Source organism: Tursiops truncatus, chromosome 15, assembly GCF_011762595.2.
Source record: "Tursiops truncatus isolate mTurTru1 chromosome 15, mTurTru1.mat.Y, whole genome shotgun sequence".
In the NCBI taxonomy this organism is placed as follows: Eukaryota; Metazoa; Chordata; class Mammalia; order Artiodactyla; family Delphinidae; genus Tursiops; species Tursiops truncatus.
Genome location: NC_047048.1, coordinates 43,992,848 through 44,012,075, shown reverse-complemented (window position 1 = coordinate 44,012,075; position 19,228 = coordinate 43,992,848). Strand labels below are relative to the sequence as shown.

Sequence of the window (19,228 nt, the reverse complement as noted above, 5' to 3'; positions counted from 1 at the left end):
CCTCCTTGCCCCCGGATTCGGGCACCCAGCAGGAAGAGAAAGAAGGATGCTTCGAACACAGTCACAAAGCGCAGCACGGCAGTTGGGCCAAGAACACAAACCATTGTAATTGGGTTTGGCTCTGGGTTTGGCTGGCTTTTCAGGCCGTCCGTCTGCTGAGCAGTTTGGCACAAAGATTGGTTTTCATGTGTTTATTGATTTTCTGAAGCTACAGAAAAGGCTGGCAGAAATCCCAACCTCGATCCTCAAGACTTTGCATCTCATTAGGTACCAACAGATGAGCCTTCTGTCAGGCAGTTCGGCAAAGGGGACCAGAGAAAGACTGTGCTTTGGGACAGGGATGCCTCTTCAGTGGGAGAAACGGGCACCGGGATAGCTGGTGCCAGAGATGGTTTGCACAGAGCCTTGGGCGGGACCCAGGGTGACCAGACAGGGACAGGGCCACATACGGGAGTCTCCTCTGTTCTGGGCAACTCCCTGCACAGTCACTCTGATGCCAGGCTGCAGGTGGCAGGGCTGTGGCCAGGCAGGATAATGGGTGGCCAGCCTCCTCCCCTTCATGCATCCAGTCCCAGGTTAGGTGCTAGGGACCCCTGGGGCCTGAGGCCCAGCTGCAGGCAAGAGGGAGCGTAGATAAATTCCTACCTGTCCTGAGGCCATCTGGAGGGGTGGCACGCTGCACGTTCTAGGCTCAGACCTCCTGGTTCAGAAACCTGCTAGAAACCCCTTTGCCAGGCAGTTGGCCTGTCACTGTATGTGCTTCTGTAAACCGGGCACAGTAACTATAGAAACGGCCCTGGGAGGAGGTGGGTCAGAGCCCAGCGCTGGCCGCTGCTCGGCGCCGTTAGCCCAGCTGTGTTTGTTCCTGCAGACGGGCTTTCTGGGCCCAGAGCGGTGTCCCCTTTGACCCCGCCTCCTTCACGCAGGGGGCAGGTGGAGCAGATGGCCAGGGAGCGAGACAAGGCAAGGCAGGACCTGGAGAAGGCAGAGCAGAGGCACCTGGAGTTTGTGAAGGAGACGGACGACCTCCACTCTGCCCTGGAGCAGCTCGCAGAGGAGAAGGTCAGGTAGGTCCCGCCGGGGTCCCCGGCCGAGGGTGGGCAGTGGACGCGGGCGGCCACCAGCTGAGGCCCTGCTGTCTCACCTGAACCCAGCACTCTGCTGACGTCCTTCCTTGAGGGAAGACAGTGCATTTTAAGAAGCAGTCTTGCCCTTCGTTTGGGAGCATGGCGTCTGGCCGAGTGCCTGTGACGACCGTCTGCAGGGGAAAGTGCTCTGCTGGCCTCACTCTCTGCTCCATCTGTCGGGGTCTGTCCCACTCAAGCTGAGTCTTCTGTCCGTGCCTGTGATCAGCGAGACGGGTGGACGTTTTGAGAGGACCGGAGAATGGCTTTGCAGCCTGTTGGTTCTGCAGGAGGGAGGCCGGGGCCCAAAACCGCACACCGGGCATCGCCCATTGGGTGGCCTGAGTGGACTCCTGGTGAGCTGGCCGGGATGGTGGTGGACAAACCAGAGGAAAGAATTTCTGACCTTTTTGAAAGCCTTTCCCCCTCTCCTGAGGCGCCACCCGCCTCCCGGTAGCTCTTTACTGCAGCTGGGCTCTGCTGCATCCCTGACGTGGGCGGACGTGGGGCTGTGTCCTGAGGCGAGGCCTGGGGACGCGGGGTCCTTGGGGCTCCCTGCTCTGGAGCAGCCTGACCCGCACACGTCCTTCCTCTGTGGCCTGTGCTGCCCCCCACCCCAGCGCCCACAAGCTTAAGTGTGGACGATTTTAGACGATCGGTCAGGGAGCTGAGAACTGATTTGCGTTGGTCTTGGCCCGGTCGGCCTGACTCTCCCAACCACCCAGAAGGGACTCAGGGAAGTTCTCTCTGGGTCAGAGAACCAGCGACTCCAAGGCCGTATCTCAGTCCAAGAATCTGGTGGGGGAACACACGAGGCCTCGAGGGCCACGCGAGTGTTTGGATTTTGCCCAGTGAGCAATGGGGCATCATTGATACGTTTTTAGAAATAGTTTTTGTGGCTGTGTTAGGTTGTTTTTATTACAAAAGTAATAAATGATACATGTTCATTGTAGAAAACTTAAAAAATACAAGTAGGAACTTCCTCAGTGGTCCAGGGGTTAAGAATCCGCCTTCTAATGCAGGGGATGCAGGTTCGATCCCTAGTCGGGGAACTAAGATCCCACGTGCCGCAGGGCAACTAAGCCCTTGTGCCGCAACGAAGAGCCCGCAGGCGGCAACTAAGACCCAATGCAGCCATAAATAAATAAATAATTAAAAAGAAAGAAAATACCAAGTAAAAGGAAAAATAAAAGCAAAAGTCTCACGTCCACAGAGGTTATCACTCCTAACATTTGTTGTGAGTCCCTCGCTTTTCCGTGCACGTGATTACTTACAGAATGGTGTTGTGTTGCATATACTTTCTGACGGCCACAGAGCACCCATGATGTGGGTCTGTTCTGCTGTATTTTACTGCACCTTTCCCCTTTAAAGAGTGGAGTGATATGATCAAATTTGTATTTGTAAAATTAGCCCCGAGATTTGTGGACTGTTAGATTAATCACACTCGTCAAACCTTTTCCCTAAGTGATGGCTGCCCCCCTTCCCCTCATGCCCCCGCCTCGAAGCTCTGGGGTGAGATTGAGGGAGGCCGAGCCCAGTATTTCTCATGCTCGATTGTTGACGTGGCCAAGCTCTGCCGAAGAGTTTCATTCGTCTTCAATCTAGATAGACTGGGTCTGAGAATCCTGTTAAGCAGCTGTTTTAGTGATAAAGCTAAGATCTAGCACTGTTTTCCCTGCTGATAGAAATGGTTATTGCGGGGACTTCCCTGGCGGTCCAGTGGTTACGACTCCGTGCTTCCACTGCAGGGGGCACAGGTCCGATCCCTGGTTGGGGAACTAAAGTCCTGCATGCTGCAAAGAAATGGTTATTGCAAACGACCACAGCAGAGTCTGAGGGGAAGGGCCTCTGCACCTTTCTCTGGCTGCTTTGGGATTCGCCACGTACTGGTTTTCTGATGCCTGTGTCCTCGTGACAGAGGCGGGCCTCTGTGCGCATTTGGTCACCGAAGGCTTTGGTGCCGCCTTTATTTATTGATTCATTTTTTCACGATGTGGAGGAGGTTGAATGGCCGAGGAGCGTCAGAGACCTACCCAGAGGTCACCCGCTAGCTCACCCCAGAGGCCAAGGGACCCGCTGGCTCACCTTGTCTGTGTGGGGTCACCTCCACCAGCCCCGAGGAGGGATTTAAGGAGGCCCCGCATCCTTAAATGGTACAGCATCTGCAGCTCTCTCGTCTGCCAGGGTGGACAAACGAGTCCCAGACGCTGTGGCCGAGTGCTCCGGCGAGAGACCCCGGGGAGGGAGAGGCCCAGGTGGCGCCCCTCAGGAGCCCGACGAACCACGTGCCATGTGCCTTGCAGACGCCTGGAGCAGGGGTACAGGGAGAGGCTGAGTCTCCTGCGGTCCGAGGTGGAGGTGGAGCGCGAGCTGTCCTGGGAGCAGGCCCGGCGGCAGAGGGCTGCGCTGGAGGAGGACCTGCAGCGCCTTCGGGCTGAGGAGGCCAGCCTCCGCCAGAAGCTGAGCCTGGCCCTGAAGGTAGAGGTGTACGGGGGTCGGAGGGGTGCCTCCCACCCAAAAAGACGGAGGCGAGGTTGCCTAAGGGTCCATCCTCCACACCCACACCTCCCTGGTCCAGGATTAAACCCTCCCCGTGGTGCTGGGGGTTTCACACTAAAGAACATTTCCTGCAGTCATGGAAAGAGCCCATTTCTCAGCCAAAGCAGAAAGCGTCCTGGCTTTTCTGGGAGACACATGGTCCCTCATCTCCAGCCATGTGGGCAGCAGGATGGGGGACCCGAGGGCCTCTAGGTCAGTGGCTGCAGCCGCCTCTGCTGCACCCCTGGGACCAGAGCACCAGTGGGGTCAGCAAAAGACAAAAGCATCAGCCTGCGCCCCCAGCCCTGGAGCAGACGCAGTCTTCTGGACTGTGGAGAGCGCCCCACGACCGGCACCCACCCTGCATTTGCTTCCAGTGAGGTGTCCCCGGCCCCCCTTCCTCCTCCTTCCCTAACTTGGGGCTGTGGGCTCTGTCCGCACCTGCCCTGCCTCCCTCGCCTCCGTCCCCCTGGAGGACAGGCTGGACATATGCCTTCTTTTTGGTTCCCGTGTCTGAGGACACTGCCTTGCTCCTGGTGGACACCTGGGCCGTCGTGGTACAGCTTTCAATTTGTTTTTTAGAAGACGGCTCGGGAAGGGTTGTCCGAGAGCTTGGGTGGGTGGAAGAAGTCGAGGCAGTGGGAAAGGGGGAGTATCCCCAAGGGCTCCGTGGGGTCCACTTTCCCTGCTCATGAGCCCTGCCTCTCGCTCGGAGGGGGCAGCCCTTCCACACAGCTCCCTCCTCCGTCCCCAAAGCCGGCCAACCGCTGGCCTGTGTCTTGTAGGAAAACAGTCGACTGCAGAAGGAGATGATTGAAGTCGTGGAGAAGCTCGCAGAGTCGGAGAAGCTGGTCCTGAAGCTGCAGAATGATCTGGAGTTTGTGTTGAAGGACAAGGTGGGTCCTCTGCTGATTCTGAGTCTCCAGAGAGGCGCCCCTGGGCGCCGGGTAAAGGGCGTCAGGGTCTTGACGAAGAATACACAGGCGATGGAATTTAGGTTTTTTCTCCTAAAATTCTATAATGGAGAGAAAATTATCACGGGTACTTTCCCTGTGTTTTCCTCCACTTCATGCAGTGCAGGGGTGCTGGTGACGCCCGGGTGATGCCCTGCACGTTGGCCTTTTAGTGACAAAGCCTGGAGCATTCAGCACCCTCTGCACAGACCCCAGTGACAGGGTCTTGGTGGTGGTGGGCACGGAGGAGAGGTTAGAGGCGCCCCAGCTGGCCCTTACCATCACCTTCAGAGGAGGAGGGGAGGGGAGGTGCAGGGTCCAGGCAGGGGGCCTCCCAGGTGGCCAAGGCAGGAAGGCAGCCCAGGCTCCAGGTGGGAGCATGGCCGCCTTCCATAAATTCCAAACATCCTTCTGCCCTGAGACCTTTTAGACAAGGGGAGGGGAGGAAGAGGAGGAATGGGCAGCTGTACCTGCAGATGCTAATAAGCCTGGTGGGGACAGCGTCTGGGGGTGACAACACACCCTCTACCTGGCCTCAGGTCCCGGCCCTCATTTTCCTGCCTGTGTCTGGCTTTCAGCTCGAGCCACAGAGCACGGAGCTCCTGACCCAGGAGGAGCGGTTCTCAGAGGTCCTGAAGGAGTACAAGCTCAAGTGCCGGGTATGTGGCCCCCTACCTGCGGGGTCGTCAGGATCTGTCCGCTCAGACCCGGGTGGGCCCTCCCACCCCCTGGCCTCCACGTGGAGGGTGGTCCAGCCCGGGTCCACAGGAGCATCCCTGTATGAGCAGAGCAGGCAGAGCCTCTGATCTCGGCCTGCCTTCCGCCAATGGGGTCCTCCGAGCCTCGTGTTCTGAAAGGAGACGGGTGGGACTTGCCTGCTCAGCACGTGTGCCCAGCCCCACACGGGCTGCCCAGGTGGCGAGACAGCCCCTGTCCTAAGTCCCCCTCTGTGTGTCCCGGCACCATGTAGGGCTTCATCTTGTCTCCTGTGGTTGAGTGTTTGCATTTCCTGGGCCAAATCTACCAATGTGAGCCCACTCGGCTGGCGCTGCCGCTATGCAGAAGAGGGCGTAGGTGGTGAACAATGTCAGTGCTGGGGAAACAGATCATAACCCGTTACTCTCTCGAGATTACCGAGGACTCCAGCAGATAGAACATTATCATTTGGAGTTAGGGGTCTAGTATCCATTTGCCTCTTAATGATTTCCCTCCCAATTAATGTTAAGAACTGTCTTTCTGCACACGATGCTTTGGCCACACCAGAGGATAAAGGTGAGCCTGTGCTGGTCTGCAGTGTGACGTGACCCTTACCTCCTGCCCTCCACATCCTGAATCCCGTGTGCGCCTGCGTGTGGTCAGCTCTTACCGTCCTCGGGTGCCCGAGTGGTGTGTGTGGTTTGTGGTTAGGGGATGTGGTGCAGCTGGAATGTGCCGCTTGACTTTCTGAAAGGAACTCTCTTTCCTGCTGTGTTTTCTCTCTCACTTTGAGCACCTGTAGCTAACCATGCATTAATACATTGCTTTAGTGCACCTGAATTTTTTCAAACAAATGTAACTGCCTTCATTTTTTCACATGACTCTGTCACTTAACAGCTGCTGCTGATTTCACTTTTGATTCTCAAAATTTTACTTTTTCAAATATCAGCAGGAATATTTTACATTTTAGTGCTAAGCTACTTATTTAGAAATTTGCCCTCTCTATTTTGGGGGATATTTTTGGCTGTTTCAAACTAACAGAGCATTAAAAAAGCGTTTTATTTGAAAGTAATTTCTAATACGTGAAGTTACAAAAGTGAAACTAGTCTGGGGAACACCTGGATGCCTCTGCCCCAGTCCACCTGCTGTGTACGTTTCACCGTGTGCATGTGGACGCGCACGTGTACATCGGAGGTGGGTCAGGCGATCACGACCCTCCAGCCCGAACTGGTCCATGCACTTCCTGAGAGCAGGCCGACCCTTCAACCTCAAAGTGCCGTGCAGGTGCCCAACGTTGATGTTACATGTTCAGGAATTTTGCTGGCTTCTTGTTAAACCTTCGATGGGGGAGTTATTTACACCAAGAAATGTGCAGAAGCTACAAGCTGGGCTTTTCTTCCTAGAGAGCCAGCTTCCCAACACCTCCTGGGTAGCTGAGGATACTTAGTAACTTCACAGTTTCCACCAGTACAGTCCTTTAACCTGCTTGTTGTGTTTCAGTTTTGTTAGTCAACCGAACAATGTTCTTTTTTGTTTTTAGCTGTGTTGCTTGGCTTGCGGGATCTTAGTTCCCTGGCCAGGGATCAAACCTGGGTCCCCAGCAGTGGAAGCTCAGAGACCTAACCACTGGACCGCCAGGGAATTCCCCTAACAATGTTCTTTAGAGCATCTTCCTCCAGTGCAGGACCCAGTCTAGGGCCAGGGCCAGAGTCTGATATCCTCTAATCTGGAACATTCTTAGTCCATTCAGGTGGCTGTAACAAAGATACCATAGACCGGGGAGCTTATAAGCCACAGAGATTTAGTTCCTTTGTTCTGGAGGCTGGTAGGTCTGAGACCAAGGTGCTGACAGATTCGGTGTCTGGTGAGGCCTCTGTTCTGGGTTGCAGGTGGCCGGCTGTCTTCTCACTGTGTCCTTCTGTGAAGGGGCGAGGGAGTTCTCTGGGGGCTGTTTTATTAGAGCACAAACCCCGTCATGGGGCTCCATCCTCCTGACCTGATCTCCTCCCAAAAGCCTCACCTCCAGGGGGCTTCCCTGGTGGCACAGTGGTTGAGAGTCCGCCTGCCGATGCAGGGGACACGGGTTCATGCCCCGGTCTGGGAAGATCCCACATGCCGCGGAGCGGCTGGGCCCGTGAGCCACGGCCGCTGAGCCTGCGCGTCCGGAGCCTGTGCTCCGCAACGGGAGAGGCCACAGCAGTGAGAGGCCCGCGTACCGCAAAAAAAAAAAAAAAAAAAGCCTCACCAAATACCATCACACTGGGGATCAGGATTTAACATATGACTCTGGGGAGACACACTGTCTGTAGCACATTCCCACAGCCTTTCTTTGTCCTTCACATGGAGATTTTTGAAGAATACAGTCTCTCCTTCCTTTTCAATAGAAACGTTCTCGTTTTGTGTTTTCGTGATACTTCCTTTGGATTAAATTGAGGTTATGCCTTCTCAGCTGCACAATGTAGGTGATGTTAATTTTGATCACCTGGTCTCAGTGTGGGGTGACACTTTAAGACCAGGCAGATGTCCTGCTCTGCATCAGAAGTTTCACTGGATTTAGGATCAGTGAGTGATTCCTGCCAACTCCCGTCTTTGCCACAATGGTTGTTGCAAAAGGATGGTTTTCCATCATCCACTCCACATCTGTCAGTTGGCACTTGGCATCTGCCATCAGGCAGAGAAGTCCTGTCTATCTATCTGTGTATCTGGTTGGTATGGGCTCAGGAATCGCCATTCTCATCAGTGGTTTGTATTGATAATTCGTTACTATGTCGAATTACTTTGGTGCTCAAGTCATGTGAGATTTGGCCAGTGGGAGTGTCTTCCGGCCGCAGCCGTGACCTTGTGACTTGTCACTGTCATGTTTTGTTAAGTTGTTCCATACTTTCTAGCACAGTGAGATGCTCCAGACTCCTCTTATGCTTCCCCTGCCCTTGCGCTGGAATCAGCTATTTCTCCAGTGAGTCCTGGCTCCTAACTGGAGAGAATGGCTTTAGAGACCAAGATCTGCGTGCTGCGTGTGCTCAGCCTCCTGGGGGCGCTGCCTCGGGCCTAGGGTGTTTCTTATCATCAGTCTCCAGAGTAGAGACGACCTTGAACCTCCCTGCTGTGTGTCACCCATCTTTCCAAAGTCACTGTTTGACATTTCCCCGTGCTTGTAAGCAGGATATTTGCTAGCACAGAAACCATGTTTTCCCTTGTTGCCGAGTTCCCTTCCTATTCAACTACTGTCTCGGCTTTTTTTTTTTTTTTTCTTTCTTTCTTTCAGCTGTCAGCCTCAGTTTTCTGGGGCAAGGCTGACTTTGGTAAAGGGGAGTGTAAGGACTTCCCTGGTGGTCTGGTGATTAAGACTCCACACTTCCAATGCAGGGGCATGGGTTCCATCCCTGGTTGGGGAACTACGATACATGCCACGAGGTGCAGCCAAAAAAAAAAGATTTAAAAAAGTTGGGGGAAGTGTAAAATGTTAATCGCTTCCTCCTTAGGGGTTCTCTGTGGTTTCATATTTTCACTGCTCCCTCGGGTGGACACCATAATGGAGTAGCTTGTCCTTGGTCAGAAGTGCCAGATACAGATTTTCTCTTTACCCATTTCCACCCTGTTACGTGCTGCATGTGTGTGTCCCCATAAATCCATATGTTGAAGCCTGTTCCCTCAGTTGTGGTGGTGTTCAAAGGTGGGGCCTTTGGGAGGCAATTAGGTCATGAGGGTGGAGCTCCATGAAGGGGATTAGTGCCCTTATAAAGGGACCCCAGAGAGCTCCCCCATCCCCTCCACTAAGTGAGGACATGGGAACAGATGGCCGTCTATGAACCGGGAAGCTCCCACCAGACACTGAATCTGCAGGCACCTCAGTCATGGACTTCTAGCCTCCAGAATTGTGAGAAGTAAGTTTCTGTTGTTTATAAACTCACCATCTGTGGAATTTTGTTACAATAGCCCGGATGGACTGAGACACCAGCCCTGACAGACGTCCCCTCCACTGCCTGTGCCTGGGTGGTCAGCCCCTCTGTGTGTGCTGACTCAGCACGGCCCGGCTCCCCAGCTGGTCTGCCGCCTCCACCTTCCTCTCCGATGCTTTCGATGCTTTCCAAGCTGCTGTTGAAATCCCACCCTCCCCTGCTTCCTTGCTGAGCTCGCTTCTCCCGCTAACGAGAAGAGACGCCTCAACAGGTCCAGAGCCCTCAGAGCCTTAGCGCTACAGTGTGTGCAGTGGACGTGCTGCCTTTCCTGGCTAGCACAGTAACACCCTATGACCCTGTGACCACCCTGGGCATCCACAGGCACCCCCAAGTTCACATACAGCCCACATGAAAACAGGTACCCTGGCTCCCAGCCCTGGGACACCCGCTGGGTAGACTGTCTGGGACCCAGGACAGCACATGACACCCTCATGGGTTAGAACCGACAGTGGTGCCTGAGAGCAGAGAAGTCTGTGCCCAGCATGGCACCTAAGGACCTGTTTTCTGGCGCTGCTGAATTTGTGGGACATGCATATGCTCTTAAAATACCCATCTGAGGGGCAGAAAGAACCACCGAGGGGGGAGGACATTGGGTAGAAATGATTCTGTCAGTATTTCCTGCCAGGTCAGCACTGTCAGTAAAAACACCAGTCACGTGTAATTTCAGGTTTTCCAGGAGTCACATAAAAAAAGGAAAGGAATAGGTGACATTCATCATTTTAATTACATTTTATTCCCTGTATTACATCCACAGTGTCATTATTTCAACATATAATCAATATAAACACATTTTAAATGAGATATTTTACATCCCTTTTTGGGAATCTGGTGTTTAAGATCGGTGTAGAGTTTATGCTACACACACCTCAATCCAGACTGACCACACCTGACATGCTCAGTAGCTGGTGTGGCAACATCGTGGGGTAGAGGGGCCGGGGGTGCCCACACCTGCCGACCCGCAGGTCTACCCCACGGCTCCCACATCCCGGCCCTGCCCTTTCCCCCAGGAAGGAGCTGCTCCCTCCATGGGGAAACTGTGTATTTGCCCAGGAGTTTCTGAAGGACTGATCCTAGTAAATCTGTGCTTCTGTGCTGCTTCTGAGATCTGCAGGGCCTGTCCCTTCTCCCACACGCCTAGAACTGCCGATGAAAGGCTCCTTCTCCAAGGGCGGATGCAGAGACAAACCAGGCACTGGCCACCGGGGAGTTCAGGAAGATGAGTTTTATTTGACAAGAGCTGCCTGGAGAAGAAACTCAAATAGATTAAAAAATCAGAGAGGAGCGGGCTTCCCTGGCAGTCCAGTGGTTAGGACTCTGTGCTCCCAATGCAGGGGGCAGGGGTTCAGTCCCTGGTCGGGGAACTAAGATCCTGCATGCCATGGGGCGCAGCCCAAAAAAAAAAGAAAAAAAATCAGGGAGGGAGGTGGGGCCTTGAGGGCATGCCATGGCCTTGGCTGGTCTGGCTTCCCCCAGAGCCAGTTTCCCGGGAGGAGAAGCCGGGCGGAAGCTGCATCACGCGTGCTGTCCTCCAGGTGGGGCCGCCACAGCCCACCCGGGGTTGGGGGGAAGAGTACGTGGACCCAAAGCCATGTGGCCGTGGTGCCGGCTCTGGTGCCACCTGGGAAGGTGGGATGTGAACGCTACCCTTTCTGGCCTTTTGAAAGTCAGGTGACCAAATGTGCTTGTTCAGGTGTATTTCATTCGTGGGTGGACAAATTACGCTTGTCACAAACGAGACCCTTCCTCTTTTTTTTTTTCCTCTGCGCTGTGTAGCTTGCGGGATCTTAGTTCCCCGACCAGGGATCGAACCCGGGCCCCGGCAGTGAAAGCGCCGAGTCCTAACCGCTGGACCTCCAGGGAATTCCCAGAGACTCTTCCTCTTAAGCCTTCACGCCCCCAAGTGCCCTCTTCCCCTTATGTGCGTGCTTACCCAACCACCTGTGGTTTCTCTGTATTTTCTCCATTTCTCACTTTCACTGCACTTTTTTTCCCTGAGTCCCCTCCTTGTATCCCGTGATGGAAGGTGGTACCGGGCATAAGATGTCGCGAAGTGACCCCTGCTCCCGTGTCGCTCACGGAGCAGTTAGGTGCCTGGGCGCAGCTTCGGTGCCCCGTCCGCCCTGCTGAGCTGGGGGCTGACTCCTGGGCCCAGTGGCCACAGTGGCTGGAGGAAGGGTCTGGCTCTGCCCACAGGACCTGCAGGACTGCAACGACGAGCTGCAGGCCGCACTGGAAGGCCTGCGGGCACAGCTGCCCCCGAGTCGGCACGGCCAGCTGCCCCCGGGACACGGCCCGGCAGGTAGGAGCCCGGTGTTTTGAGGTGGGGGGTCGTGTGCTCCTTCCCGGGGCGGGGGGGGGTGGTGGGGAGCGTGGGGCTGGCCAGCTGCACAGGTGGTCACAAGCCCTTCCGACCTCTTGTGTGGGAGAAGGGGCCTACCTGAGGCCAGGGTTCTGTGTGACCCCCCAGAGCCCCAAGGGAGATGGAGGAGGATGAGGGTTCTACCATTTGGGTAGAAGTAAGTGGTGAAGGTTATGAGGACCTTGCCGTGACCTCAGGGCAGGCATGTCCCAGGGAGCCTCCTGGGTCCCGGGGAGGGGGCCGGAGTTGGTCATCAAAGGAGATGCTCCACACAGACGGTCCTCTGGGGGAGGGGAGGAGAGAGGAGGCTGCGGGGACAGGGGACAGGCTGGTCTCGGGTCTGTGACGGCTCGTACAAGGCAGATGCTAAACCGTGTGGACCGAGGCCGGCGGGCCGCTGTGGAAGGGGTCTGAGATGGGACGGGGCCATGGCGCCTGGGAAGGGCCCTTCCACCTGCTGCGTGCAGAGCCGACGCCAAAGGCGTCAGTCGGAAAAACCAGGCTCCTGCCTCCCAGCCGGGAGGTCTCGACAGGCTGCAAGCACCGAGAGGTTAATGTTCTTGGCTCCTTCTAGAGACGGGGCTGGAGGTTCTGAGGCCACAGCTGTCCTTGGGGAGGACGGGGTTTGCGCCCACCCTGGCAGCTGGGCGGGGCGGGCACTACAGGTTCACGTGCTCCAGGCTCCACGCCCCTTGCTGCCGTGGGAACCACCACGACAGCCCCGGCCCAGCAGCCCGACCGCCTCTGTGGTCACATGTCACGCAGACGCAGCCCCAGAGGACGTGTCGCTCTCATCTGTAACCCTGAGAGCATTGGGCTCCCGTATCGTCCTAAAGCTGTTACTTAAAACAGGAAAGTCAACATGGGAGCCTCCAAGGGAAACCGAGTGGGGTCTTCTGTGCACCTGGGCCCGAAGGGAGCCCCTCACCTGCAGCTGCGTTAGTGGAGCTGATGGCTGTCGAGACCCACAGCCCCGCTGCCCTCAGCCAGGAGGTGTTGGCATGTGGCTGGTGAGCTGGTATCATCTGATCCCCAGATGAGTGTCTGGTGCCAGTGTGGCCATGGGGAAGGGGGTTATTGTCACCTCCTCTGTCCCTGGAGGGGACTGAGCTGCACAGAGCATGTGACCCTTGTCGAGAGCCACGATCCGTAACGCAGGGAGCAGAGAGACGGGGTCTGTGCCCAGGGTGCCGTGTCCAGAAGCCTCTGAGGTGTGGCAACAAAGGCAGCCCCAAGCTTCGTGTTGGCACTGATACAACCAGAGCGCTCTCCCAGCTGGAGCATTTTCTCTTACACTTTCCCCCGTCGTCTGACCATAGAGCTTCTCTTGGCCCCTTCAAAGGAGGAGGGACAGTCAGGACAGCAGAGTTGTGGTGGCGGGGGCCACGTGGGTTGTGGAGTCTGGGCCGGCAGTGCATCCAGCTGGGGCCACTCCTGACGGGCGCCACTTGGCCAGACCCAGGTGGCGGCTTCCAGTTGTCAGGGCAACGGGATGCTCTCTTTCCTGAGATACTTACTCTGAGTTCTCTCAGGAGGTCATTGAGCCTGTCACTCTTTTTCGTGGAAAACAACTTGGGCGAGAGGTCAGGGTGTGTCTGCTCCCTTCACTTTCTGGCCCGTGGACCAGCAGCGGCGGTCACACGCACATTCTGAGTCAAGCCCTGGGTGTGCCCCCCAACACGCACAACGTGGGGGGCCGCTGGGCCCAGGAGGGCTGGCCGCGCTTGTGGGTTCACAGGCGCCCTTTGGGGGTGAGCTGTAAGGACGGGTGATGTTGCCGGTGGGGAGGGTCTTCTGGGCCGGGTGTAGCTCACACCCTCTTCCTACAGTCTGTCAGAGCCTCCACAGGTGCTGAGTTTGCCTGACTTTTTGTTAAGACCCCCACTCCCATGATTTGTGTGATGTAATAGAAAGTAGGGAGGGCCTCTGAGAAAAGGAGGAAGGCGAAATAAAGAATGAAGACAGAGCTTCGTCATGGCTCATCCTAAAGCACTGTCTGTGCTGTGGTCACTTTTTCCCGTTGTCCCCATCCCTGTGTGTGCCTGCCACGGTCAAGGGGGCAGGACGTGTACCCCATGTGGCATCTTTCAGGGAATTCAAGGGCCTGACAAATCTGGCAGGGAGCCTCCTCGCCATTCATACCTTTGAGTGATCTGCGTTCTGGCAAAGACTCGAAATGCTGGTTTGTAAAGATGCCAGCTTTGAGAACTCGGTGCAACGGATGGTCCATGGCCCATGTCCTCTTACTGCCAGCGTTGCATTCCTCTTGCGGAAAGTGCCCGCGGAAGGCTGTGCTTCGGCCAGATGTCGGCTTGGAGGTTGGATCAGACCCCGCAGCGTCCTGGGCAAGACAAAAACGGAAGTGTCTTCTTGTTGCAGGCATTTTCACGTTTGTGGGTGATTCCGTCCCAGTGAGTATAGAGACGGAAATAATGTTGGAGCAGGTGAAGGAACGTTACAAAGACCTCGAGATCCAGCTGGAGACCAAGGTCAGGGGGGCTGAGGGAGGCCAGAGGGGTCAGGGAGCTTCCTGCTGCTGGGACGCTTCTGCGCACACGTCTGCCCCATAGTGAGCGCGCTCAGGGGGACGGAGGTTTGCAGGGAAATGTGCGTGACATTGATGTTCTGCCTCACACCCGCTTCGGAAGCAGGCAGGACAGAAGGTGTAGCTACTAATGGGAGGGAGCAGGGTCGTGGTATCCCAGCGTCACGAGGGCTGCGCTGAGGCCAGACCTCCCTGCTTACTCTGTGCTGGGGAGTCACAGCTCCCAACTGCGTTCCAGCTGAAGCACCCTGGGACTGCCCTGCGTGGGGGCCTCCCGGGCCACCCTGGCCAGGCCTGTCTTCTTGGGTGAACATGCCTCCAGCTCTGTGACCCAACTGTGGTGGGTTTTGTTGAGGGACGGTACCCACGTCTCGTCAGGTGTCACTGCCAGCGAGGCGGGGCCACCTCTTCCTTGTGGTCCTGCCCCTGGGCTCCTGCTGTGGCCTTGCCCGCCAGGTCTCCAGGGGGTTCAGAGCCACTGCGGCCTCGCGGTAGGCATTGTCCCCCCTCTGCCCTCCTGCTGCTGCTGCTGCCAGGCCCCCAGCCCAGCTCGGCCCCCAGCAGCCTTTCTGCGCCTGCCAGGCCTGCCCCCCTAGGCCGCAGTGAAGGTTATGGGACGTGACAGAAGCAGGCGGCCACACGGGCCCTGGGGAGCCTTTCACAGGCCCCAGCACCTCGTTGAGGCCGGGCCCCCCGCTCTTTGGATGCTGTGCCGGGCAGCCTTGTATCGTCAGGCAGATCATGTTTAGGGGCCCCTGGCTGACATCACTCACGCTTCTTTTCCCAGGTGAATTACTATGAAAGGGAGATGGAGGTGATGAAAAGGGCCTTTGCAGAGGAGAGAAAGGAGCTGGAGCGGGCCTTCAAGCTCGAGGTTGGCGTGCTGCAGGGTCAGAAGGCCGAGCTGGCGACGCTGCACCAGGAGTCGCAGGAGGCTGTCCAAGGCCTGCGGGACCGGCTGCAGCGGGCCGTGGAGCTGGAGCGGGGCCACGCGCGGCAGCTGGCCCAGGAGAGGGACCAGCTGGAGGAGGCGCTGCAGCGGGTCAGGTCCGGCACCACATCCTTTCGGGATTTCGCGTCCAGGGTGTCTTGCTCAGAACCCGAATTTGAAATTGGATTTGGGCAAACGGCTCAGCATCCCAATGGCTGTTACCTGAGGGGTTCTTGTTGGTGCAGACACGTGAGCCCTGAAAGAACAGGCTATTTTACAAAGAGTCTGACTTTTCGGTTTTTTGCACATGCGGCATGCAGGATCTTAGTTCCCCGACCAGGGATCAAACCCATGCCCCTCCAGTGGAAGCATGGAGTCTTAATCACTGGACCACCAGGGAATTCCCAAACATTCTGACTTCAAAAATACGTATTAACTAGGGCTTAGGCCCTGAAGCCCTTTGCTTTGTAGAATTTTGACTCAGTTTACCTCCTGCCTCTGACTCGCCTGGTAGCAAGGGCAACACGGTCTCCATCGTCTGTCATCTCATGGTCCTTGGGGAGGTGGATAAAAGGCCTAAAAGCCCCCAAATAACAGGAAAGGCCATTAGTCTGGGTCAGTGGGACTGAACCCTAGAACCTGAGAATGGTGATCTGAGTTGTATCCTCTGGCTTCTATTAACTTCTCCATCTTCTGTGGGTTTTCTTTGGTATGTTTAGGTGTGTATTCTTTCACTTTAACTTTTTATTAAAGTGTTATACGCACAAGAAAAATACACACGTGTGTGCAGTTGGAAGAATTGTTGATGAATTGGACATATCTGTGTCCCCAGCACAAGTCCCCCAGGGGTCACTTTTCCAAGTCAGGATAGTGGCAACCCTTGGGGGCTTTGGGGAGCCCCATTTTTTGTTCTGGTTGCTGGTGTACATAAGAATGGAATTGTTGGGTCGTAGGACATAGGTGTGGTTTTCTTTTTACTTATCCTACTTAGAAAACATTGTCTACTGAATGTATAGATTTGTGTCCTATGAAAAACTCTCAGCCATTATTCGCAAAATATTGCTTCTCCCCTCACTGTCCTCTACAACTGGATGTATGATGTTAGGTCTTTTCACTTTTCCTCCATTTCTTTCTAACTATCTATCTATCTATTTGTTTATTTAACATCTTTATTGGAGTATAATTGCTTTACAATGGTGTGTTAGTTTCTGCTTTATAACAAAGTGAATCAGTTATACATATACATATATCCCCACATCTCCTCCCTCTTGCGTCTCCCTCCCTCCCACCCTCCCTATCCCACCCCTCTAGGTGGTCACAAAGCACCGAGCTGATCTCCCTGTGCTATGCGGCTGCTTCCCACTAGCTATCTATTTTACGTTTGGTAGTGTATATATGTCCATGCCACTCTGTCACTTTGTCCCAGCTTACACTTCCCCCTCCCCGTGTCCTCAAGTCCATTCTCTAGAAGGTCTATGTCTTTTCTCCCATCCTGCCCCTAGGTTCTTCATAACCATTTTTTTTTTTAGATTCCATATATATGTGTTAGCATATGGTATTTGTTTTTCTCTCTCTGACTTACTTCACTCTGTATGACAGACTCTAGGTCCATCCACCTCACTACAGATAACTCAATTTCATTTCTTTTTATGGCTGAGTAATATTCCATTGTATATATCTTCTTTATCCATTCATCTGTCGATGGACACTTAGGTTGCTTCCGTGTCCTGGCTGTTGTAAATAGAGCTGCAATGAACACTGTGGTACGTGACTCTTTGAATTATGGTTTTCTCAGGGTATATGCCCAGTAGTGGGATTGCTGGGTCTTATTGTAATTCTATTTTTAGTTTTTTAAGGAACCTCCATACTGTTCTCCGTAGTGGCTGTATCAGTTTACATTTTCCACCAACAGTGCAAGAGGGTTCCCTTTTCTCCACGCCCTCTCCAGCATTTACTGTTTGTAGTTTTTTGATGATGGCCATTCTGACCGGTGTGAGGTGGTACCTCACTGTCGTTTGGATTTGATTTCTCTAGTGCTCAGTGATGCTGGGCATCCTTCCTCCTCCATTTCTTAGCCTCTCTTTCATTACCTCCGACTTCTTTTCTGTCTGTGGCACATCCTGCCAGTGAGCTTTTCTTTTGACACTGACTTTTTATTTTCCAAAATTCTGTTTAGTTAGTCCTGTCTGATCATTTTTGACAGCTTCTTGTTGCTTGTCCCTTTTAAAATTTCCATCTTTTAGTTAAGTAAACATTTCATAATATTTATCCGTAGTTTGTGTCTGATAATTCCAGTATCGGAGGTTCCTACAGGATCTAATTCTGTTGTTCTGGCTTCTTCTGACTCTCATAGGGGGTCCTTTTCCACACATATTGTGGTGATCTTTGATTGTGAGCTCATGCTTACGTGACGTTTATCTCTGGGAATCCTGGGAGCTGTAGTAGAGGGTGCTCCCTGCAGAAAGCATGTGCTTTGCTTTTGCCAAGAGTTGGGAGCCTCTTAATCTGAGACCACTTTAACCTCTTCCAGGGAACTGGCCCAGTGCATGTATCCACGGTGTGGTTTCTCCACACTGGTGTAGGTGCTGGCTTCAGGGTAACCCCATTTTTGTGTTGCTTAATGCTCATGGCTTTGGTTTCAGCTTCCGGGTTTTTTTTGTTTGGGGACCGCTGGAGGTTTCCATTACCTTCTGTGAGGACATCACACACTAGATGACCAGCTCTGCTCTGGTTATGTGGTGAGTGTGGGCAGCTGGGGTGGAGCAACGCCATCTTATTTGAGGTCCCCGAAGCTGGAGGCAGAATCTCCTGCCAACCACAAACACACACACACCTGCCTTGAATCAATTTGTTTTCCATCGTGGAGCCGGAATGACAGTTCAAAACACAGACCTCATTTGTGTCACTCCCCTGCTTGAAATCCTTTGCTGCTTTGAAAATTCCGTTGACTTCTATGTCTTTATTTTTCTCTCTAGTTCCTCATGAGGAAAAGTGAAGTGGTACTTACGCTTATGAAGGAGATACTTACGCTTGACATTATAAGAATAATACATAAACATATGAGGTCATGTGGCTTTGAGTACTTTTAGATTGAAAAGAAGCTAATGCCAGGTAGAGACCTGTTTAGGGGAATAAATGTCCGCAAGACCAACATGCGTTAAGGATAGACTCTCTGGGCAGCAGGCGTGGGTTTCAGGCTGCCTCCCCGTGATCTTTACTTGTCAGTTGCTCGTGTGTCACACCTCGATGGGGTTACCTCCCCAGGGAGACTCTAAGAGCATCGGAAGCCAGGGGGGCTCCGGGCAGACTTGGTCCCGGCAGCCACTGTCGGTACTTGCTTTTCCCCCTGAAGGCTCCATGTTGCATCAGGTTACCCTCTGTCCACTGAGCCGGGCATCGTCCCAGGCTCCTCCTGGTACTGACCTCAGGGTGTAGGATGGCGGCAGTCTTCCCTTGGGATCCGGCCTCCCCAGTCCTTGTGTTCCTCAGCTTTGTGCTGGAGTCCCCTGGGTGGAGGGGGGAGGGGGTGGCCACTCTCCTTGCAGTGACCTCGCGAGGACTCACCCAGCATCTTGCACTGGTGCTAGCCATGGGCGCACTCACATTTCAGTGGAGGTTATAAGATGCAGGAACAGGCCAGCTGTGAACACAAAGATCCAAGGTGCTGAATACACCAGGGAGTTGCTGATTGTGTGGCCGTTTTAGAAGCTAAGAAAGCTTTGTCTTCTATAGCTTATCTCTAGGGAGATGCAAACCAGAGCAGGTTAACACGGGATACAGGAGAGCGAAGGAAGTGGTGTCCTGCACCCTCATCTAGGGAAGGGGAAGTGTGGCTGCAGGGTCACTGCAAGGCTGGAGTGCGTGGGGGTGACCAGCTTCTGGAGTTCCCACTCTTGATCCTTTCTTGAATTTCTCATGCAGGATCAAGTTGGATAGGCTCTCTGAAGAAAACACGTTTTTGAAAAATGAGCTGACGAGGATCCAGCAAGAGCTTGAAGCTGCAGGAAGGACAGAGGCTGCACAGAGGTAAGGGCCGTCTCCACGGTCCCACCCTGACCCCGGTCCCTGACAGGGCTTGAAGCTGCAGGAAGGACAGAGGCTGCCCAGAGGTAAGGGCCGTCTC

At 54.4% G+C, this 19,228-nt stretch overlaps 1 protein-coding gene across 4 annotated transcripts in view; it reads left to right on the top strand.

The window, feature by feature from the left end:
* Positions 1-19,228, top strand: part of NINL (ninein like) — a 124,591-nt gene that overhangs the window by 87,500 nt on the left and 17,863 nt on the right. For 3 of the 4 annotated variants that reach the window (XM_073792637.1, XM_073792635.1, XM_033839050.2), the window contains 8 exons: positions 927-1,067; positions 3,428-3,602; positions 4,448-4,558; positions 5,155-5,274; positions 11,464-11,569; positions 14,009-14,118; positions 14,962-15,221; positions 19,027-19,131. In XM_073792637.1, the coding sequence (XP_073648738.1) occupies positions 927-1,067; positions 3,428-3,602; positions 4,448-4,558; positions 5,155-5,274; positions 11,464-11,569; positions 14,009-14,118; positions 14,962-15,221; positions 19,027-19,131 (1,128 nt within the window). The remainder of the gene's footprint in view (positions 1-926; positions 1,068-3,427; positions 3,603-4,447; positions 4,559-5,154; positions 5,275-11,463; positions 11,570-14,008; positions 14,119-14,961; positions 15,222-19,026; positions 19,132-19,228) is intronic. The other variant, XM_073792636.1, reaches the window with a different exon arrangement.